We start from the raw sequence: 24,545 nt of genomic DNA on the forward strand, positions 1-24,545 counted from the left end.
CTCCATCATGGGCACTAGCCTCCCCAGCACTGAGGACATCTTCAAAAGGTGAATGCCTCAAAAAGGCAGCAGCTGTTATAAGGACCTCTATCCCCCAGGACATGCCCTCTTCATTGCTAACATGAAGGAGAAGGTACAGGAGACACACACACTGTTTTAGGAACAGCTTCTTCCCCTCTGCCAACAGATTTCTGAATGGACAACAAACCCATGTACATGGCCTCACTATTTTTCTTTTGCTCTTTTTGCACAACTTATTAAACTTATATATACACACACATTATGTATCACAATGTACTGCTGCCACAAAACAACATATTTCATGACATATCCCAGTGACATTAAACCTGATTTTGAAAATAGACAGGATTTATTTGTCATTTCTAATCATAATTCTCGTCTCTTGCAGCTTCTCTGGATTCTCACCAGGTTCAATCTGTGAGGGAACTGAAGATCATCGAAACCAGAGCCAATAGTTTAAAACTCGCTTGGAAACAGGTGCCTGGAATCTCAGGATACCGAATATCCTGGGCTCGATTGAGAGGTCAGGCTGCAATCCTGCTCACATTTATCTGTGTAGGACAGAACGTAACTTACAGATGTGCAATTTAGATCTGCTCTAAGTGACGTGTGCTACCTATATTTGCTTAATCACACACAGTCACCTAAAAGGCCCCACCTACAATTTCTGCCAGTGAAATTCTGCTGCTGTTTCTCCATATCCAAGAATTATACCCTTTCAGGTATAAACACCTCTCAACATCCATCATTTTCTTTTCGAATGTGATATCTGGGCTTTGTTGGCCCTGTGCTTGGGGTGCAGTGGCGGAATTCAGAACTTTGCTATGCTAGTTTACAGTTTTTGCCGGGGGGGGGGGGGAAACATTGACTTTATCTGTGCCTGTCTGTCATCTCCGTAGTATCCAAGACATCTTCAAGGAGTGGTGCCTCAGAAAAGTGGCATCCATTATTAAGGACCCCCAAATCCCAGGACATAACCTCTTCTCATTGTCGCAATCAGGAAGGAGATACAGAAGCCTGAAGGCACACAGTCAGTGATTCAGGAACAGCTCCTTCCCCTCTGCCATCCGATTTCTGAATGGATATTGAACCCATGAACACAACCTCACTTTTTTATTATTTCTGTTTTTGCACTACTATTTTTAATATTTAATATACACATCTGTACTTACTGTAATTCAATTTTTTCTGTATTTATCATGTACTTCATTATACTGTTGCCGCTAAGTTAACAAATTTCACAACAAATGTTGGTGGTATTAAATCTGATTCTGATCTGACTCCTGCAAGAGTGGTCTGTGATGTGAATTACTCTGGATTTTCAGCATCTGATTTAAAGCTGGAATTGCAACTGAACGCATGAGCACACTCAGAGGCCCAGCTTCAGAAGCAGCTCTGTGGAAATCCCCGGTTATGCTAAGTTCTCATGCACTTCCACCTTTAATTTTCCCTTCAGGAGGTCTTGAAAGGACACGGATTGTCCCAGCTGATACCACACTTCTTGTGATAAGTGGATTGGAAGAAAGTTCCATATACACCATTCGAGTTGCAACCGTGGTTGGAAACAGACGAGGATTGCCCATAGTCATCTCAGCCCAGACACGTGAGTGTATTAGCTTAAGAAATCTGAGAGCATCCCAGTCATGGTGTGTCCTGAATGACAAAATAGTGTTTTTTCGACTCTGGACTTTAAATGCAGCCTGCAGTACCTTCAAAAGCCTGCCAAGGGGCAGAAAGGAGCACAGTCAAGGATAAAGGCTCAACAGCGCCACCACCAGGAAGTACAATGAATTGCAGAGCAAAGGGGTCAAATGTTCCAATTTAAACTTTACAGATCTTCAGCTAAAGTTGATTTTTTGCATTTGTATTTTTTTTATGAGGATTTAGAATGTGTTCTGTTTACAATTATAATATGTTTTAACTGAAGTTTTCCCAAACACAAAAGTTTCTGCAGATGCTGGAAATTCAGAGCAACACACACAAAGCGCTGAAGGAACTCAGCAGGTCAGGCTGCATCTCTGAAAGTGAATAAACAGTCAACATTTTGGGTCGAGATCCTTCTTTAGGACCAGCAGCTAGAATGTCCCTAACCCAGAACGACAACAAGCACACTTTGATCTAGGGCCAGAAGGGGAAAGAAACCTCATTGTTTTCTGTGCCAGACTGACATGAAGTGAAGAATAGTGTCCCATGGATACAGGTCTGGAGTGAAGAGTTAGATCTCACTTTTCCCAGTTCTAGGGATTGGGAACACGGAGTGGAAAACTATCCCACTTATTCCTTGCACTGGACACTGAGAGTAAATGAACTGGGAAATTGTATCCTGCTTCTCTGCAGAACTCAGCAGACTGGAATTCATTGCATGACTTGACTTTGGATTGGACATATTCAGTCCTAATTTTGTGTTAAAACAATGCTAGCATGTCCCTGAAGGTTTATTCTGGTTAAATGTGATATAGGCTCAGAAAAATGGGAAGAGAAGATAATAAACACAAGAGATTCTGCAGACACTGGAAATCCAAAACGCTGGAGGAACTCAGCAGGTCCGGCAGCATCTGTGGAAATGAATAAGGAGTTCGGTGTTTCAAGCCTTCTTTAGGACCCGTTGAAAGATCTTGGCTGAAATGTCGACTCTTAGTTCGTTTCCATAGATGCTGCCTAACCATGTATAATAATAGTTTGTTTAGCCACAGAATAAAGACCAAGTCAAAAGTCAATTGTTGAAAACTATTTATTAAAATGCAGAAATCATTTGAAAGTAGTAAAAGTAAAGATATACAGTATTTTGTAATTTTATTTCAAACAGTTCCAAAAATGCCTTGATTCTAACGTATTCATGAAAGAATCTCTTATTTTGTTTCTGTTTAGGCTCTAAACGTAACTCCTCTGCAACAGCAAAACCACCAAAAGCTATTTCAGCAGGCGTACTAATTACTGGGTCTGGACCCAATGCAGCACAACAAGACAGTGGTCACGATGATCTGACTTTACTATCTACAACAATTACCACCACTGCCAGCCCCAGCATAACCTCTCCCATTGCAAGGAAGTTATCAGCATCTCAGATCACACAGGAGGGACCTGGTAAGTGGCTGACTTGTCTGTGGATCAACCTGCAGAACCCACGTTCAAGTTTATTGTCATTCAACCCTACACAGTGTACAGCTAAATGAAACATTGTTCCTCTAGGGCCAAGGTGGAAAACACAGTACACATAGTCACACCAGCACATACAGTCACAAAATAATATCGTTAGGGCGTTTTGGGGGTTAGCACATATAGCAAATAACTTCAGCAACTGACTTCAGCCACCAAACTTCAGACCTGAATATTGACAGTAGATTAAATTTAAAATGCAGCTCGGAACAATGGGTTCCTAAGAGATATGAACCACATTTAATTGGAAGACCAGACAACGCTGATTTAAATAAATTTGGGAGTGTGTGGGCAAAGAGGGAGGTGTGAAGTTTGTGTGTAGTTAAATGGAAGTATTGTGAATGCATTGTAAATATGGAATTGTCCTTTGATTTTTAGCACATAAAATGTCATGTGGTGTGGATCAAGCAGCCCTTTTCCTCCGAAAGGGGTCTCAACATGATACCTGGGGTGTTCATTTTGTCAAATAAAGATTTCATATTTACTTTCAGTACTTCTCTCTGGTGACTTTGTTCATGTGACAACAATATCTGTTAGGTCAACTAACAGATCCCAGCCTCCCAGGTCAAATTGCATCTAATAACCTATCAACTCATAATGCTGAAACAAAAGGCGATTGTGTTCTTGCTTCATGTAAGAAACAATGTAAACCAGTTTGGTGTTCTGTGGAGTTCTGAAGAGATGTAGGAGGGATTTGATGAGATTTCAGTGGTTTAATGGGGTAGGTGGAAAATAAAAGAAACAAGATAGAAACTAGAAGTAGAGGCAAAACCTGAAGCTTTAGGTGGCATTTTGCAAGAGTGAAGTTAGGAAATATTTTTACACTACAAAGAGTAGGTAGAAGTTTGGAACTTTATTCTACAAATGGGAATTGATGGTTGAAAGTTAATTTAGAATTTAATATTGATGGATATTGTTAGTCATCATTAAGAGATATGGGTCAAAGTTGAATGCACAGAGTCGAACATAAATCAGTCAACGTCTCATGAAATGGCCGACAAGCCCCCAACTAAATAATCTTCTGTTAAAGATGGACTTTGTTTGTCACATGTACATCAAAACATTGAAACATACAGTGAAATGCATCATTTACATCAACAACCAACACAGTCTGAGGATGTGCTGGGGGCAAGCGTCACCATGCTTCCAGACCCAGCATAGCACACCCATAACTTACTAACCCTAATCTGAAAATCTTTGGAATGTGGGAGGAAACCAGAGCACCTGGAGGAAACCCACATGGTCATGGGAAGAACATACAGACAGCAATGGGAAATGAACCCCAATCTTGGAGCAGGGACTGGAAAATGCCATGCTTACCAGTATGGTACCGATCTGCTATTGATGTTGCAGAAGAATTCGCCAAGTTGAATTAGAATGTATGATATCCCTCCCTTTTTCTCTAAAGGAAGGATGGTTGCAGAAGCTGTAGAAATGGGCCGGTCTGCACAAAATGCAATGGAATTAAATTTATCAAACTCTGCCCCTATCATGCTGATGACTGAAGCCATGCAAGTGATATTCATAGGAAGTCCCTATTTTCTGCTTCACTTCTCCCCACTCCCACCTTTGATGCATTGTGCAGAAGTTGTGAAGAATACTGGAAGAAAGCATTCCCTCGTTGGATGAAGGAGAGAGAGAGAGAACTGGGTGGAATTAGATAGCTCTTGGATTGAGCTAGTTTTGGATAATGGACTGAATGGCCTTCTTCTTCAGTGTTGGGAACACTGGAGTTTTTTTTCCATAAGAAGCTGCAAATGCTGTGCCACTTTTCAATTGAAATCAATAGATTTTTTTTTATTCAGTAAAAATGTCAAAAACACATAATCAAGCAAGGAAGTAAAGTTGAAGTTCAGATCAGCTCCAGATCTAAAACTGGAGTGGCATTGTAGCATAGTGGTTAGCACAACACTTTACATTACAGGGGACCTGGGTTCAAATCCCACTGCTGCCTGTAAGCAGTTTGTATGTTCTCCCTGTGACCTCGTGGGTCTCCTCCAGGTGCTCTGGTTTCCTCCCACAGTCCAAAAATGTACCGGTTGGTAGGTTAATTGGTCATTGCAAATTGTCCCGTGTAGTGTAGGGTTAAATCGGGGGGTTGCTGGGCAGCACGACTCGAAGCGCTAGCTGACCTAGTCCCTCTTGCCTGCATTTGACCAATATCTCTCTAAAAATCTCTTATCCACGTACCTATCCAAATGTCTTTAAAACAATTGTGCCTGTTGCTGGAGGCTCTTTTTATATACACACCACCTTCTCTTTGAAAACGTTGCCTCTCAGATCCACTTTAAATTTAATCCTCTCTCATGTTAAACCTATACCTTGTAGTTGTCAACTCCTGTACCCTGGGAAAACTCAATGTTCCACTTAAAATGTTTTTTGGAGGGAAAACCATGTTTTTCAGTATTTGTCTGTTCTAGGTCATTTTTGATTTATAGCACAGTTTCACTAGAAAATATTTCTGCACAGTATGGCGACCAATGATATGCAAGGAGGGTTGAATCCACCAGGGATTTCTATGTTACACCAACTGATTTAGTTTTTTTTTCTCCGTCAGTTTGTTCCAAAGCCAAGGCCGATGTCGTATTCCTGGTGGACGAATCCTGGAGCATTGGGCAGAACAACTTTAATAAAATCAGAGATTTCCTCTTCAGGATCATCTCGTACTTCCCAAAGATTGGACCTGCAGGGAACCAGGTAAATGGGAAAATCTTAGCCTGGCCAGTCGTGGAAACAGGAAGGTAAAACTTCAAGTTCAAGTTTTTTGTCAGCTGACTGTACATATATACGCAACTAAACAAAACAATGTTCCTCTGGACCATGGTGCACCCACACAACATATACCACACACAGCACATAAACCCAAATATTATACCACAAACACGGTAATACATTATAGTTCAAAATATCTGTGGTAAAGCAGCACAGCACAGGTAAACAGAAAACAGTTCCCTGATCTACTGACGAGATCGCTGGCCTCACAGCCTGAGGGCAGAAGCTGTTACCCAGTCTGGCAGTCCTCGTCCTGAGGCTCCTGTGTCTCCTTCCTGACAGTCGTGGGTCAGAGACTGTGGGAAGGGTAGTAGGGATCCTCAACAATGCTTTGGACCCTTCATCCTGGTAAATGTCACAAATAGGGGGGGAGGGAGACCCCAGTAAAACTTGATGTGGACTCTTGTAGTGCCGTGGATTGGTAGCGGGCATCCAGGTTTCAAGCACCCATCTCTGTATTTTACTGGACTTACTGTGCCCTCATGTTGCTTTGTACTCGAAAGGCACAAAGTAACAAGCTGTAGCTAATTCTGAAATCATCTTCTTTTAATCCTGTAAACCCATTTTAATTGGTCCCATCGTCTTAAATATATCTGCTTACTTGTATGCTGTCTTAATAGTTTTAAAAAGCTATATCAGGTTATCTCTGAACCTTAGGATTTTGAAAACTGAAGGCTCAATATTGGTTCCTAGTGGCCAAACATTTTAATTCCGATTCCCATTCCAACATGTCGGTCCATGGCCTCCTCTTGCTCCATGATGAGGCTACCCTCAGGGTGGAGGAGCAACACCTTGTATTCCTTCTGGTTAGCCTCCAACCTGACGGCATAAGTATCAATTACTCCTTCCGGTAAAATAAATTTTCCCTCCTCCTCCACTCTTCTTCCCTCCTCAGGCCTCTTACCTTTTCTCACCTGACTATCACCTCCCCCAGTGTCCCCTCCTCCCTCCCTTTCTCCTATGGTCCACTCTCCTCTCCTATCTGATAATTTCCTCTCCAACCCTTTACCTTTCCTACCCACCTGGCTTCACCTATCACCTTCTAGCCATCCTCCTTCCCCTCTCCCTATCTTTTCATTCTAGTTTCTTAACTTTTCATTCACATTTTAAGAACTGAAGACAGACTTCCATTTACAACCTGAGGTTAAAGAAAGCAATATAGTTGGAAATTTCCTTGCATCTGATTTTGATCTTACAAGTGGCAGATGCTGTGTTATCACAATGAAGGAGCCTTACAGTTGGGCCAGAGACTGAGCCCGTGACCTTCCTGCTTAAGTGGTTGACTTGCACATTGGTAGTACAACCTCCAGCAAAGCCATGGAAGGGACTTGCTCCTTAAATATAGCCATATAACAATTACAGCACGGAAACAGGCCATCTCGGCCCTTCTAGTCCATGCCGAACGCTTACTCTCACAAAAAATATAAAATATAAAAAATATAAAAGAATATAAATTGTTTCTGTGAGATTATGTCATTGGAAAATCAGACCTAACTGTTACCTGCTTCAACATCAAGTCATAATCTCGTTTATACTGTTCCATCATCAAGGTGAGTTTGTATTTGAAGATGCTGGTTGACATGAACCATTCCTGTGGTTTCTTTGCACTCGACAGGTAGCTGTGGTTCATTATAGTGACAATCCCAGGACTGAGTTCCCACTTAACCAGTACAAGGACAGGAATTCAGTATTGAGAGCAGTCAGAGGAGTGCATTATGGAGGAGGAAACACCAGGACAGGTAAATAAAACCATTTGGAGTAAACCACTCAACTTGATCTATACTTGTTGTTATCCACATTTGTAAGCTCCCTGAACTTAAAACAGAGTCTCCAGTGGTAGTAAACTACCTGCCTTCTGATCACCAGGAGTCAAGCATGCCAATGTGCACAGACCATGTAACCATCTCATTCCTCTACTACTAAGGGCAACATCATTCATTTTGTCAAGTTCCACAACAAGTTTAATTGAGATAATCAGTCATTGTTCTAAATCCACAGAGTATAAACCTAGCCTGGTTCATCTTGTATAGGATAACCATTGGCAATCCTTCACCTAAACCCTTCTACCAGAGTTTAAACATCCTTAGTGAGGGAGACCAGACCGCTATGTAATATTCTAATGCAGTCTTACCAGGGAGTGTATAGTTGAGTCAAGCTGCTTCTACTCTGGTGCTCAATCCGCTTACAAAAACAGCCAATTAACCTTTTTCCTTTTTAATTGCTTGTTTTAGCTGAGTTACCTGCAATATTTTACATTGCTACCAAATGAGCATATTTAAAGTGCTTATTTGTAAAGTAGTTTGTGACCCCTGAGGTCAGGCCAGGCACTGTAAGAAATAGAAGGAAGTGATTTTCCATTGGATCAAGGCTAATCTTGGAGCTCAGGTCTACATTTCCACCTGCCACTTGATCACCTAATTCCACTAACCTCAAAAAATCTATAGATCATGAATATATTCAATGGTTGCCTTTGAAGTTCCAAAGATCTGAAAATCTTTAAGTAAAGGACTGTCTTACTTCTGCCTTAGTTGGTCAGTCTGAAAATGTGAGACATTGGCCCCTGGCTTTAACAGAGGGAAGAAGTTCAGAAATGTGCAAGCTTCAATGAACCTTTCATTCTTCTGAACAATGAATATTGCCCTTCTCAATCTCTTCTCTTTAGACAGTCCCTTTATCCTAGTGCATCTCAGGGGTAAATTTATCCTTTCTTACTCAAACCAAATCTGCACACGCTGCATCTGATGATGCATTACCCTGTACAGCTTTATGTACATCCTACTCTAGTGTGTTTTCGCTTTCCCTTCTGTTTTCCCAGGCAAAGGCATTGGCTATGTCTTAAAGGAGCTATTCCAGACAGCTGCTGGGATGCGACAAAATGTCCCCCATATCCTGGTCCTGCTGACTGACGGGCGCTCACAAGATGCCGTGGAAGTACCAGCGAGAGTGGCTTTTGGTTTAGGTATGGATTGTTTGAGCTTGGAGCTATCGATACAAGGATCTTGAGTCCAGTATTCGTTAAATTTACTGATTCAGCTCTGTAGGCTGATTTCCTAACTCAGGCACTGGATTTGCAGGAATTCTTTACAATCAGTGTGGTGCGTAGCCAAGTGGTTAAAGGCGTTGGACTAGCGATCTGAAGGTCGTGAGTTCGAGCCCCAGCTGAGACAGCTTGTTGTGTCCTTGAGCAAGGCACTTCACCACACACTGCTCCAGTCTACCCAGCTGAAAATGGGTACTGGCAAAATGCTGGGGGTTAACTGGCGTCCTATCCGGGGGGAGTCTCATACTCTCAGTCGCTTCACATCATGGAAACCAGCATAAGCACTGGCCTGATGAGCCTTTAAGGCTCGGGACTGACTTTAACTTAACTTTAGAATCAGGATAGGATCTTCAGAATAAGTTTATTATCACTGCCTTATTTGACATGAAATTTGTTGTCTTGTGGTATTTTTATGGCAAAGCCATAAATATACCGTCAATTATAAAATAAAAAAACAAACAAAAGGAATAGCGAGGTGGTGTTCATGAATCATTTAGAAATCTGATGATAGAAGAGAAGATGTTGCTGAATAGTCAGCTGTGGGCCTTAAGATTCCTATACCTCCTCTCTGATGGTAGTAACAAGAAGAGGGCATATCCTGTATAGTGAGGGTGCTAAATGATGCATGCCATCTTCTCAAGGAAACAACTCTTGAAGATGAAGATTTATAGAGCTTTTTCAGAAATTGTCGACTCAATACAGAACTAAGATCCAAAGGGAACAATGGTATATCAAACCTGGTTGATTTACTAGGTAGCACATTGAGCTATTGGGATAACTTAGGGAAGTTTTTAAAGGTTAAAGTCAAAAAGGAATTAACTGTGAGTTTCAACATGACTGGGCAAGATCTCATGCACATCTACAAAGATATGATGGACCAAGTAGTTCTGTTTTCTTCCTCCTAAGTAGTCAAATCTTATTTAAGCATCATATTTAAGCATCTTATTTGATTTAATGCTGGAAACTTTGGGAAGGGGAGATGGTTTTCAGAACATCTCAAAGGAAATGAGGAAACTGCAGATTAATATTGTTACAATATTATTGTACCTCATTATGATCTTGCACATTATTGTTTACCTCCTTTGGTAGCTTTTACACTTTATTCTGCATTATTTGTCACAGGGTGACTAGGTAACTTCTTCAGCTTTATCTTCCCTCACGCTGAATAGTGAACTCAATTGCAGAGAAGTCACACAAAATTAGAGGAAAAAAATCCAACAATGCTTTATTGGATTCCTGTCAGTCAAGCTACAGCAGAGAGTCCAAAAGACTAGAGATTCCTACAACCAAAGATAAGGCTTTACTTACAAAAGACGATTCCAAAACTGAACAAACAAACAAGGGACGAGGAAACTTGTAAGGGGACACAAGCATGCACAGGAGATAACAATGAACTAATAATTAGATTCAATCACAAACAAGAGAAAATCTGCAGATGCTGAAAATCCAAGCAACACACACAAAATGCTGGAGGAACTCAGCAGGCCAGGCAGCATCTATGGAAAAGAGTACAGTCGACCTTTCGGGCCGAAACCCTTCAGCAGGACTGCCCTCGTAAAGCAATAACTTCAAGCAAACATTTCTGGTAACTGTTCGTCAGTTCTGTACATTAGATTGGAGGAATTTTAGGCCATTACTCTTTGCAAAACTGCTTCATCTCTGGGATGTCGGTGGGCTTCCTTGCATGAACTGCTTGCTTCAGTTCCTTCCACAGCATTTCTATAAGGTTAAGGTCAGGACTTTGTCTTGGTCATTCCAAAACATGAATTTTCTTTTTAAACCATCCTGTTGTTGTTGTTATACTCTTGTCTTTCAGATCATTGTCTTGTTGCATTATCTAACTTCTATTGAGCTTCAGGAGATGGACTGCTACTCTGAATTTCTCCTGTAAAATGTCTTGATACAATTTTGAATTTGTTGTTTCTTCAACATTTGCAAGCTGCCCTGAAGCAGCAAAGAAGCTCCTAACCATGATGCTCCTTCCACCATACTACACAGTTGGGATGAGGTTTTGGTTTGGGTATGCAGAGCTCTTTCCCCTCCAAACATAGCAAAATGCATTTCTGCTAAAAAGTTTAACTTCTGTCTCATCTGTCCACAGAACATTGTCCCAGAAGTGCCTAGAAATCCAGGTAGTCTTCTGTAAACTTGAGATGTGCAGCAATGTGTTTTGTTTTGGAGAGCAGTGGTTTCCTGCGTGGTGTCCTTCCATGAACACCATTCATGTTTTTCTTATACCGGACACATGAACAGAGATTTCAGCAGGTTCTAGAGCTTTCTCCAGGTCTTTTGCTGTTACCCTTGGGTTGTTTTTCATGTCCTTCAGCAATGTACATTGTGCTCTTGGGGTGATCTTTGCTGGATACCCTCTCCTAGGGAAAATAGTAACAGTACTGAGTTTCCTCCATTTGTAGACAATTTCTCTTATTGCGGACTGACGAACAATCAGGTCTTTCGAAATGTTTTTGTAGCCTTTTCCAGATTCATGCATCTCTACAATTCTTCTCAGGTCCTCTGAAAGTTGTTTTGATCAGGGCATGGTGTACATAAACAGATCTTTCTAGAGAAGAACAAGCTCTGTCAGGGCAAGGCACCTCTACAACCCACACCTTCAATCTTATCTCATTGATCAGAACATCAGGCTCCAAAGAGCTTTTGTAGAAGGCATTACCCCACAGGTTCACATCCTTTTTCCAAAAAATACATGTAATATTGGATCATTTTCTCAAAAAAATTAATGAACAAGTATAATGTTCTTTGTTATTTATTTAATTGGGTTCTCTTTATCTAGTTTTAGGACTTGCATGAAAATTGATCTCATTTTAGGTCATATTTATGCAGATATAGAGAAAATTTTACATAGTTCACAAACTTTTTAGCACCACTGTATATCAGTCAACAAAGCACATGTAATCATTGGAGCTCATTGTGCATAATCAATCCAGTTTGCTTCAGATTGTTTACTCCCAGTACTCAAACAATTCTGAGTTGGATAAACAATCTGAGCAAAAAAAAATCCATGAAAAGTACAAGGAAAAACAAGTTGAACTTTTTGCAATGTCATATGCCAGCTGAATAACAAAGTTATTGGCACATTCTCTGTGAAAACCTTAGTCTGCATGAGGATTTTCTGACGTGTATCTGTCCTTCAAAATTGGGTTCTGTGAGCATTTCACCATATTCTTCTGCTATGTTCGTTGTTAGTCTCCATTTTTTGTCTTTCTTCTTCTCTTTCCCTCAAAACTCCTTCTATCCAATGCTCTTGCCAGGAAAAAAAAGGCTGCCCATTCTTTTCCCATACATCTTATTAGCCAAAGTGTTAACAAAACAAATCCTATTAGCTAACTACAACAAGCCTAACTTAACCAACTGCATTATAATTTAAGACAGCAAAACAAAATACTTGATTGTATAATGCAATTAAATAAACTATATCTGTATTTGGAGGAAATCAGCAGAAAATAAAATGCCCAACAACATAACTGCATTAATAAAACAAGCATGATTGTAATCCAGGGTATTACACAGGAAATCACTGTCAGTTTAGATGATGAAAGTAGGTTCAATAATTGCATGCAAAAGGACTATTGAACAAATAATGAAGCTACAAGAGTCCCAGTGAAGAGCAGGGTGGTGGGACTTATTGGGAAGTTCTTTCAAAGATCTCTACTGGCATAATGGGTTGAAGGAGCTACCTCCCACATTTGTAAAATGTGGGATTACAATGCTTTTCTATGCATGCTTAAAAAGATAAAAACATATTGAGACTAATGATAAGCAAGTAATTGTGTTGAGAACTTCTTTGCATCACAACTCATGAGGCACAAAATCAGGGACAAACAATCTTTGCCTTTCAGGTATTAGGATCATTCCTGTGGGGATTGCAAGTGCAGATATGGAGGAACTCAAGAAGATCATCTATCGTGGCCATCAGAATAATATATTCTTTGCCAACACCTTCAATGAGTTGCCTTTGATTGAGAGGGACCTGGTAGAAAGAATCTGCACTGAAGCCACTTTAACAAAGGTAGGGTCTGGTCATTGTCATAGTCGGCCTCCTTGTGTTTGCTCACTGTGTTCCATTACAGATGAATTACACTGATATCCTAGGGTTAACCAGTAAGCAACACTGAGGAGGTTTACTACAACAGTAATAGTGATGTTCAACTTTAGTTGCGACCAGAGAAGTTTAAAGGGGAGCTTTGATGGAGATGTTGAAAATCTTGAAGTGTCTTGATGAGGTAAATTGGGAGAGATAATTTCTGTGCTCAAAGGTTGATGATGAAATAAGGGAAGAACTAAACGTTATATGAAGAAACATTTTATTTCACGGTGGTCTTTATCATCTGGATTGCATTGCCTCAAAGGCAGGTAGAAGAAAAAATTAAAATTGGATATTAGATTACTACCTGCAAACGAAATCTTGGCAAAACTGAATAAAAATGAAGAAGTAGGCTAATCAAACAGCTGTTTCAAATGTAACACCAGCTCGATTGACTAACTAGTCTCGATTCTTCTTTCATCATGATTTAGTCTTTGTTTGAATGTAATCTTTCGTTGATTCAATCTTATTTCTTTATCATGCTGTGAATGCTTGTAAGAAAATGATTCACAGATGGCATATATGTACTTTGATAAATTTACTTTGAACTATCAATGCGAATGTGTCATCAATTAAAACAAAAGTGCAGCTTGGTGACACAACAACATACAGCTTCAAAAATCAGAACATGATCAATAATTCTTGTGCAGCTTAGTTTCACAACAGTGTCCAGCTTCATGATCATGGAACATGCTCAATAACTCTCTACGTATTGAGTAAACATGAGGCTTGACCAGCACCCGCTTCCCAAGAAAGAAATATCAGAGTTGGTACTATGTGTATCATAGTAGAAAAGCCAAGGGCAGAGACTATTAAACTTTTTTTCTGTCAGTTTCCCTATCCTCTTGGATGTGGAAGCCAAAAGCCACTTAAACTAAAGGACGCATTCAGACATTTGTAGTTTTTGCCCTGATTTGTCCCCCTATGTTTCCACTATGATTTGAATATTTCATTTGCCTCCTTGCTCACTGGACCTGAAGATCTATTCCAGAGCAGTTTTCTGCCTGCTTAAAGCTTTGGTCTCCATGATCCTTTATCGGAAAATTCAGCACTTGCTGTAGTAAGCGTTAAATTAGATGGAGAGCCATGAGATGAAAGTCGTTTCCCAGCAGAGCTTCTAGTCAGCATCTTAAATTGCAAAAATTTACCCATAAATTACCTTTAGCTTTAGATTTCCTTTAATGACCTCAGATTTATTGCTAAGAACTTGTCCAAGTTGATCCCACCTATGAAATGCCTACAAAAGTCACTGAAGAGCAGAAGCAATCGGAAATATTAACAGCACAACCCTGGGTCTCTATTTTCCTTTGAAATTGCAACAACCAGATTTTCTTTAGGGTCATACAAAAGTACAGCACAGAAACAGACCCTTTGGCCCATCCAGCCCATTCCAAACAATTTAAACTTCCTAGTTCTATTGACACGCATGAGGATCATAGCCCCACCCATACCCCTCCAATCCCCATACCTATCTAAACTTCTCTTAAACATTGAAATCGAACTCACGTGCAGCACTTGCATTGGCAGTTTGTTCCATACATTCACAGCCCTCTAAGTGAAGAGGTTTCCCCTCAAGTTCCCCTTAAATGTTTCACCTCTTACCCTTACCCCATGACCTCTAGTTGTAGTCTCACCCAACCTCGGTGGAAAAAGCCTGCTTGCATTTACCCTATCTATACCCCTCATAATTCTCTACTTAATTTTGTTACCTGCAGCGTGACTTCATCTCTGTGAATTTACATTCTGGTATTACCAACGGTGATTGGTTATTAGAGTAACTAATGATATCACTTCTCAGAGCATCGCTTTTACTCTGGTGTGGTTGCTGAGGCAGATACCTGATCAGTCATGTATTTTCTAGTACCCTAGACAAGGTCAATTGGAAGCCAACTCCTATATAGACAACCAGAAAATAGAGTCTATGGTATCCAAAGGACTTGAGAGTGAAACTGAAGATGTCAAAAAGCCCGAAGGTCCCTGTGCGATCCAGTGCCAGAAGGTGAGCTTGTCAAGCAGGTGGTTCCCAAAGTGGGATGGGCTGTCGAATTTATTCTCAGCAGAAGATGTCGCGTAGCTCTCGGCTCTTCTGCACCGTGACAATTTGCTGTGCTTTGTGAGAGGTTGTATAGACCCACTTTGCAACTCCTTATCAAGAAGCTGAAACTTGCCTTTTTGATAACTAATCTCTAGACAATTAATTCACTAAAGGGAGCAAGGATCAAGGTGCCGAATTCAACAAGCCTGAAGCAGAGTTGTTTGTCCACTACTTTTAAAAGATTAAACGTAAATGCAAGCTGCTTTTTATTATGCAGAAATTTAAGCATCCGACAGGAATGCATTTCTGAGTATTAGAGATAAGGTGACTTATTGAATTTGATAGATGGAAGATCTAGCAGCAGCTGATTCTCTTGTCAAGGACTTCCTTTTCCAGGGGTAAAGGAGTTCAAATGGAGCCAAAAGCAAATAATACAAATTATAGAACAGAAATTGTACAAAAACGTTATACTTCTGGAGTTGTTTCAAAATTTAAAGGACTAATTGTTTATTAAATTTTGTTTTTCAGGGTCAGAAGGGAGAACAGGTAATAACACTAACATATTTATCCTATGTTCTGTATACATTCTAATGTAAAAACATTTCTAATATAAAGCCATACAATTAAAGCAGGCACAGTGGACAAGCTAAACTCTGAGTTACAGTACTGAACGTGGTTTCCTTGTGCTTTTACATCATCATGTTCACTCCATTGTTAGGGACTGGTGTTTGTTAGGAAATGCCAGCAATTCCATGATGAGCTGTCAGCATCTCTTGGCATGCGTCCCATCCGGTTCCGGATTCCCGTGTGAACGTGGAAATCCCTAATGGGAAGGTGGTTCTTCACAAACAGTTTCACCAGCTGCACTTTGGTCCTTTTATCTGAGTGGTGAGGAAATGGCTGGAAGAATTAATGAAACATTTTTTAACTGAACAAGTTATTGACACAGTTGTAACTTTTTAAGTGCTTTTAATTGTTATGGAATGGTGAGAGGCACAGTAGCATAGTGGTTAGCGCAACGCTTTACAGTTGCAGCAATCTGGGTTCAATTCCATCACTGTCTGTAAGGACCAACCATCTACAACCCTGCTTTGCCTTCTGTGGACAAGCCAATTCGGGATCCTCAAAGCAAGGTCTCCTTGGATCCCACACCTTCTTACTTTCTGAAGGATCCTTGGAGTACTTTATCAAATGCCTTACTGAAATCCACATACACTACATCCACTGCTCTACCTTCATCAATGTGTTTTGTTACATTCAAGCACATATTGGTGTTTTTGTGGCTCTGTCTGCCACAAAAAAGCGGGATCTCCCAATGGCCACCCATTTCAATTCTTCTTCCCATTCCCATTCTGATACGTTAGTCTGTGGCCTCCTCTACTGCTGCAATGAGGCCACACTCAGGTTGGTGGAACAATACATTATTTTCCATCTGGGTAGCCTCCAACCTGATGGCATGAACATTGATTTCTCGAATTTGCGGTAATTGCCCCTCCCACCCACTCCAGTCCCCATTCCCATTTCCTTCTCTCACGGTATCCCCTTACCTGCCTATCATGTCACTCTGGTGCTGCTTCCCCTCACTTTCATCCATGGTCTTCTGTTCTCTCCTATCAGATGCCCCCTTCTCCAGCCCTTTATCTCTTTCACCAATCAACGTTTCAGCTCTTTTCTTCATCCCCTCCCCTGGTTTCACCAATCACCTACCACCTTGTACTACTTCCTCCCTTCCCCCCACCTCCTTACTCTAACTTCTCCTCTTCCTTTCCACCTGATGAATGTTCTCGGCCCAAACCGTTAACTCTTTTCCATAGGTGCAGCCTGATCTGCTGAGCTCCTCCAGCATTTTGTGTGTGTCGCTTGGATTTTCAGCATCTGTAGAATTTCTTGTGTTTGTGGTTCTTGTACATGCTCAAAGCCATAAGCAAGATAGCCAAAGGAATTATAAGACTGGTACTGAAGGTCATGATGTGTAGATGTGGTCTATACATGCTTTCACTCGTTGGTGTATATTTCTGCATCTGGAGCTGTGCCAATATGTTTGCCTTCCCTCTATGTACTGTATACATTTGCATTATTCAATCACTTGCTGTTGTCAGTCATTTTTATTACCTGGTATCCATTATCATCAATAATCAACATATTTTCAGTCATAGCTATAATTAATCAAGTAGTCAGCCAGACGTTCTAATACACAAATAAAGCTCAAAAACCCATTTCAGTATCTCAACCCTTTGTCAGTTGTGACCTGACATACACCTTTGGAATATGGGGGCACTTCAAAGCTCCAGACTGATTTGTGGAAAATGGTCTTAATGGATATGTGGTATGGGTTTTTTAAATTTGATGTTCATGATCCAGATCGTCTGGTGCATCCAGAGAAAACCCACAAGGTCATGGGGAGAATGTACAATCCGTTACAGACAGTGGCAGGAATTGAACCTGGGTTGCTGGCTCTGGAATAGTGTTACACTAACTGCTACCCCACTATACTATTACTTCCCCTTCTCTGGTGCTGAGGATAAGAATGCAAGGCCAAGGATAGGTCTTGTAATTTTGGTCTCAAATTTACAAACCCATACCACATTCTCAAAATTACAAAACCGATACTACATTTTCAAAATTACAAAATCCATATCATAGATCCTTCAAGACCTTCTTCCCCAAATCAGTCTCACGCCCTTTGCCATCCAACTCTACTCAGTCCATTCAGTCGTTACCCTCTGTTCATCTTCACTTTCTAAATGGAATTTATTTTCTGTAAAATTAGTTCTGGTTGAAATTGTAACTAAAAGGTGCAGATATCACTGTAAATAAAGAATAATAGATCTGAAAGATGCTACCATTCCTGAGATTTTATATAATAGGGTTTGTTGTTGTTTTTGTTTTTTGCTGGCTGTAAGGGTTCTGAGGTAAATGGATTTGAATTTATTCATGGCAATGGGTTGACGATATGGAAAGGCCAAAGGGGCACTGGAACATTTATCTGGATCATGAACACCAGCATCGAGATGCAGTGGAAGGTGCTCTGAGTTTTAACTTAAATGCTTTAGCTGGTGTGGCCTGTAACTGATGTTGATGCTGTGCATTCAGTGGGTGTGAATATGACATTGTCTACAGCACGGGTCATTTCTGATAAGGGGCAGTGATGTAACAGAGGAAGACCTCTCCACCCTACTCAATTCTTAATTCCAGGGAGAAAAGGGCCCTTCAGGAATCCTGGTGAGTGTTTATCTGTGGCGGATTTTGGCCAACCTTTGCGAGACTATAGAATTGTGTGTCTGTATTGCTTAATGCCTGGATCAGCAGAAAATCATGGTGCTGCCCTCTAGCCTACTACTGCACGCAACGAGGTTGTCTCTGCCATTGCCCTTTAACATTCCACTGAAGGCATATGGTTACGTGGTGTTTCTTTCTAGCCTACTGCTGTACACTACGAGGCTACGCGACTTAGGTGTTCTCCCCTCTAGCTTGCTTAGAACAATACCAAATATGGAAATATTGAACAAACCATACCTTTTAGAATCAACCATAAAGACGGTGTTTGTACTAATTGTAAGTGGAGTCATTGGTATGCGGAGGGACAGCTCTCCGTAAATAAAGAGTCTCCTAAAGATACCTGGGTTTGAGTCTTGTGTGGAAAAAGAAACTCCCTAACATTATGACATCAGCACTTATTGGGCAGGCAAGTCACTAAAGCAGCAAGATTGTTGAAAAAGATAGCCGTATGCTTCTGGGAGGGATAATGAGATAACAATCTCAATGACAGACTTTTTTTAAAAAAAGTGCTGAGATCCCATCACTGCTTTGAAATTCGTCCTATGTTTCTAATTTTATTAAGAATGATCTATGTGTTTGCGAACTTGATTTAGTTTTCAACTCTGTCCTGACTTGCGTTATGAATCCGTGACTGTCTTTTGCTAGCTGTGCAATTCATCCCTGTTTTTGAAGGGCTACATTACTGTATTAATACCCTAATGACTATACACCTGCTCTTTGCACTAGGTAGAGTTAAAAGGGGTACCCTGATCACTTCTTTTCATAATGGGACTAAGACCAATTATAGCTCCCAGAATTACACATTGGACCAGAAGCCCCTACAAAGGACTGTGAGAATGGCCAAGAGGATCATAGGGGTCTTCCTAACATCCATGAGGAACACTTATCAAGAGCACTGTTTACACAGGGTCCTTAGTATGATCAAGGATTCCACCAATTCACCCTGCATCCTCTGACTTTGTACCATCAGGCAGGATTCTCCAATGCATAAAGACAAGGACGGTCAGGATGGGAAACAGTCTCTTCCCTCAGGCCAACAGGCTTCTGAAACCCCTGCCGCATCACATTCGAAGTGTCACTGGATAATTTGACTTGTACCCTACAACATTTAATTTATGCACTTTACTTTGTTTATCTATGTATAATTCATTTGTAGATTTAATTCTTTCTTTCCCAGGTTATTGTGTGTTATATGTGTATTACTGAGCTTTACACCCATTCCAGAGAAACATTGTCTCATTTGGCAGTGTACATGTATATAGACAAATGACAATAAACTTGACTTGATTTGAAAATCAACACAGAGCTGGGGACAACACTGGGCACGTATTTCCTGCTTCATACCATTTTATACATTGATCCACTCGAGCTATGAGAAAATTATTTTCTCAGACTAATGGAAAATATCTTAAGGTATCAACCCTGACCATCTGGCCACCCCAGCTTTCGTATTTCTGAGTGAAAAGATTGTGAGTTCTGTTCCAGAGAGTTGAGCAAATGATCCATTCCGAGTCTTTTGTGCACTGCTGTTAGAGCTGTCATCTTTTAACTTTGGTGGTTTTTGTGGCGAATGTAATGTCATGAAAGATATTATTGAAGTCCAGCACTTTCTTCCATAATGGGAAGAAATGAAAAGTGGCCTCAAGACTGAAACTACAAAACTTTAGGCATAACTGCTCTTGGAGGCTTGCTTTTAGGCAAGTGTTTTCCAGATCACCCCTTTAACCTGCTGTACTGCAAACATTTCAGGGAGAGCAAGGATTTCTGGGATTACACACAAGTGGAGGATACGATTCATTTGCATTTGCGGATAAGGGAGAGAAAGGAGAAAGGGTAAGTAACTCGGTCTGTTCTCTTTTCTATTACCAAACATGGCTAAACTGGGGTGGCTAGCACAACGCTTTACAATACAGGAGACCAGGCTTCAATTCCTGCCACTGCCTCTAGGGAGTTTGCATGTTCTCCCTTCGGCCATGTAGATTTCCCACAGGAGTTCTGGTTTCCTCTCACAGTCCAAAGATGTAACGGTTAGTAGATTGAATGGAAATTGTAATGAGTCCCGTGATTAGGTTGGGATTAAATCGGGATTGCTGAGTGACATGGCTCGAAGGGCCAGAAGGGCCTATTCTGTGCTTTATCTCAATAAATAACTAAATAGTAGGCCTAGATTCTCAGCCTTAGATAAACAACACTAATCAAAGGGTGATGGGATTTCAGTTGTGTGCCAAGAGCCAGGAAAGCTATATTGCTGTCCTTGAAATGTCCAGGTTTTCTTAGGTCATAAGGACCATAAGACATAGGAGCAGAAATAGGTGATTGACTTTTCCTCTCAACTGCATTCTCCTGCCTTCTCCCCATAATCACTGATGTCCTTACTAATCAAGAACATTTCAACCTCTGCTTTAAATATATCTAATGATTGGACCTCTACAGTTACCTGTGGGAATCATTTCCACAAATTCACCACCCTCTGGCTAAATAAATTGTATTCTGAGGCTGTACCCCTGGTCTGAGACTTTCCCAACATTGGAAACATCATCTCTTTATCCACTCTATCCAGGCCTTTAAGTATTTGGTATATTTCTATGAGAATCTCCATCATTCTTTTAAACTCTAGCAAATACAGGCCCAGGGCCATCATATACTATTTATATGTTAACACCTTCATTACCAGGATTATGAGCTTCCTGTGAACTGTCTCCACCACCAACTCATCACTTTTTTAATAAGGGGCCCCAAATTGCTCAGAATACTCCAAATGTGGTCTTCCTTATAAAGCCTCAGCACTATATCCGTACTTTCATATTCCAGTCCCCTCAATATGAATGTTAATATCGCATTGCTATGATACATTGGTACTTAGCCACGATACATTTCATGGAATAATTGGGAAGAGAGACCAGGAGGGTCACATATACAAGTCATAGATTTATGATAATTGGCAAAGGAATCAGAAGGGGAAGACAATTATTCTGAGTTGAATGGGAGCTGAAAATTCACTGCCTTTGAGAGGGGTGAAAACAGAAACTTGAAAGGGGGGGTCATTCAATAACAGGGAGAATGGTTAATGATAGATCTGTGTTTTGATTGATTGGCTGTGGGTAACTTGCATCTAAATGTAGTTCACTGCTCCCAACAATCAGAACAAGCTCGAGAAGCTGAATATTCTTCTCCTGTTTCTGTGTTTTACCTCATCTGCTCTGATCATTTCAGAATTGTACCCTCTCAGGCTCTGGCTCACAGTAGATATTTCCCTCTTTACTGCAGATCAAAATATAAAACTGTATTAAAGAAAACACAAAACAATTCAGCATGCCATTCCTACATTTTATTTATTCCACTTGACTCATAATTTTTATTGCGATGGTTTTGAGTTACTTTTACAAGTTGATCTTATCTAAAACTATGCAGGGCCTACCAGGAAAGGATGGAATCCCAGGCCTTCCGGGTCGCCCAGGCCGCACAGGGGCTCCTGGCTCAACTGGGCTGAGGGTAAGGAATTTAAATTCATCATACTTCTAAGCTCTTCATGGACTGTGCAAAAAGATTGTGATCGTAACCAGTGGGGATCATTACCAGCAACCAGTAACAGGATCATTAATGCACCGTTAATAAATACAGGTAGAGCTGTGTGGACATTTGTACTAAGTTACAGTATAAAGGTAGGAACAATTGAGTAGCAAAAGTTGATGAAATGCCTTACTGGCCAAGATGTGTCACGTAAACCCCACATGGATTCATTTTCCCTAGGGTATAGTATCTGAGGGCCTTTAGATAAATTGTCGGAGACAGTAAGAAGGAAAATTGTACCCAGTCTTTCTACAGTGTTGTATCTAACAGTTTGATCATGCCTGACACTTCCACTCACCCCTACTTTGGCCCTGTAGATACAAGTGCCTCAAGGCCTCAGTGGTGTAGCCACCCATTGAGTGCACCAGACTACACGTGATAGCCAAGTCTGACACCCAGCCCTCACACTGTCCCGTTCTACTGTCTTTACATCTTTGTTGACAGACATTACAAACAATCAGAATTTATGATATAAATAACTAAAGATTTTTAAAGAGTAAAACATCATTAAAAGTTATAAATTATTGTTAATTTAATGAAGCAACATATACAGCGAACTACACAAAACATTTCAAAGTTCAAAGCAAATTTATTATCCAGATACATATATGTCAATATTTATACCCTTAGATTCATTGCCTTGTGGGCATTCACAGTAGAACAAAGATACACAATATTTAGCTTGACTCAACTTCTTAATGAAGTTTAATGACTGGGGCCGTGCTGTGTCTGTCAGTTTGGTACACTAAAACCAGCTGTGGAAAATATTAATAGGTGTTGCTTTTCTTTTACTTTATCTCTAGGGTCCCCAAGGAATACAAGGTGATAGAGTAAGTATCTGATGTGGAGGGAAAAGAAAACTTCATTTGGCAAATTATCTTGTTGTTGTTTTTTCTGAGCCCGTGGCGCATTGGGCAGCAACCTCGCTGTTTCTTTTGCAGTTTTGTCTGTTTTTAATGAGGCTGAGTTGCTAGCTCGATGCTCAACCCAGCAGGGATGCAAGGAGCTGGCCGGATTCGAACCCAGCACCACGCACCTCATCATCTGGTGCAGATGCTACTACACCACCAGCCAGCTTCAAATATGTGTGAAAATTGTTAATTTAAAGCTGAAATTGACAGGATTTTACTCATTAGGAGGTGAGGTTAGAATCGAATCTGTGTGCTTGTGCCACTTATGATCTGTTGGTGGACAGGACACCATCAGATGCCCCGTCTCTAGAGCCTGAATGTCCCTTCCATTGTGGAAAGGCAGCATGGAATTAAATTTCCATGGATGTTTAATAGTGAAAATTCTCACTGCTGCTGAGAAAGAGGGTACAGGGTTATGAGAATATAGAACATAAAAATCAACAGCACATTACAGGCCCTTCGGCCCACAATGTTGTGCCAACCATGTAACTTACTCCAGAAACTGTATAGCTCTCTCTTTTTCTAAGCTCCATGCACCTGTCTAAGAAGCTCTTAAAAGACCCTATTGTATCTGCTTCCACCACCACCAGCAGTGCAGTCGACAAACCCACCACTCTTCGTGTGAAAAACTTACCCCTGACGTACCCTCTGTACCTGCTTCCAAGCACTAATGGAGTTATTGGAGGCTTAACAGAGCTGAACACTGCTTCAAAGATTAGGACTATTGTCATCCATCACTGTCCATGTGGGAGGAAAGGGGCTTGTTTTACTGGTGAAATGTTTAAGGGGATCATGAGGGGAAATTTCTTCACTCAGAGGGTCGTGAGAGTGTGGAATGAGCTGCCAGCACAAGTGGTGTATGCGAGCTCGATTTCAACATTTAGGAGAAGTTTGGATGGTAGGGGTACATTGCTGGGAGTAGGCAGTTTATATTATTCCGCACGGACAAGATGGGCCAAAGGGCCTGTTTCTGTGCTGCACTTTTCTCTGACTCTTGCTTGTTGAGTTCTACTTGGTTGTGTTGTGCCACGCATTGTGGGCACGCTATGTTGGCGCTGGAAGGTGTGGCGATCCTTGGAGTGTTGGTTGTGAACACAATCGACACGTTTCACTCTATGTTTTGATGTAAATGTGATAAATCAGAATCACTGAATTAGGGATTTAATTTGTCAGTGAATTATGCCACCTGTTCCTTCTCAAACAAAACCCAAGTGCTGATTCAAGAACTGCCGGAGCAAAACTGTGGGCTGTGTGTCCTTTTGCCCCTCCTTTGTTTATGTGAAGTGGCAAAGATGGTTGCCTGTGAGCTTGCTGCTAGATCACCCAGACCTCTCTGTTTAGGCCTTAGCAGTGACAGTTTTCATCTGTGCACCTCCAGTGGAGGTTTAAGGGCATGCAGATGAAAATGGAGATGCGGTTTTCCTACTGTGAGTATGCACAATGGAAACACTTCGGAAGCAGTTTGAGTAGAAGCACACCTCCGGTAAAAATTCTACAGTGGTTTTGAAAAGGGGACTAGATAAATACTGAGCAACATACACAAAACACTGGAAGAACTCTGCAGACCAGGCAGCATCTATGGAGAGGGATAAATAGCCAATTCTTCAGGACTGGAAAGGAAGGGGGAAGAAGGTGGAAGGAGGGAAAGGAGTACAAGCT

At 40.9% G+C, this 24,545-nt stretch overlaps 1 protein-coding gene across 1 annotated transcript in view; it reads left to right on the forward strand.

Moving 5' to 3' along the window:
• col7a1l (collagen type VII alpha 1-like) overlaps window positions 1-24,545 on the forward strand; it is a 420,731-nt gene that overhangs the window by 129,071 nt on the left and 267,115 nt on the right. Inside the window, exons 17-29 of the mRNA XM_073066798.1 lie at window positions 410-544; window positions 1,478-1,624; window positions 2,890-3,105; window positions 5,735-5,874; window positions 7,565-7,688; window positions 8,765-8,908; window positions 12,847-13,016; window positions 14,953-15,090; window positions 15,655-15,672; window positions 18,030-18,149; window positions 20,155-20,238; window positions 21,817-21,897; window positions 22,779-22,805. Of these exons, the coding sequence (XP_072922899.1) occupies window positions 410-544; window positions 1,478-1,624; window positions 2,890-3,105; window positions 5,735-5,874; window positions 7,565-7,688; window positions 8,765-8,908; window positions 12,847-13,016; window positions 14,953-15,090; window positions 15,655-15,672; window positions 18,030-18,149; window positions 20,155-20,238; window positions 21,817-21,897; window positions 22,779-22,805 (1,544 nt within the window). The remainder of the gene's footprint in view (window positions 1-409; window positions 545-1,477; window positions 1,625-2,889; window positions 3,106-5,734; window positions 5,875-7,564; window positions 7,689-8,764; window positions 8,909-12,846; window positions 13,017-14,952; window positions 15,091-15,654; window positions 15,673-18,029; window positions 18,150-20,154; window positions 20,239-21,816; window positions 21,898-22,778; window positions 22,806-24,545) is intronic.

Source organism: Hemitrygon akajei, chromosome 14 (assembly GCF_048418815.1).
Source record: "Hemitrygon akajei chromosome 14, sHemAka1.3, whole genome shotgun sequence".
In the NCBI taxonomy this organism is placed as follows: domain Eukaryota; kingdom Metazoa; phylum Chordata; class Chondrichthyes; order Myliobatiformes; family Dasyatidae; genus Hemitrygon; species Hemitrygon akajei.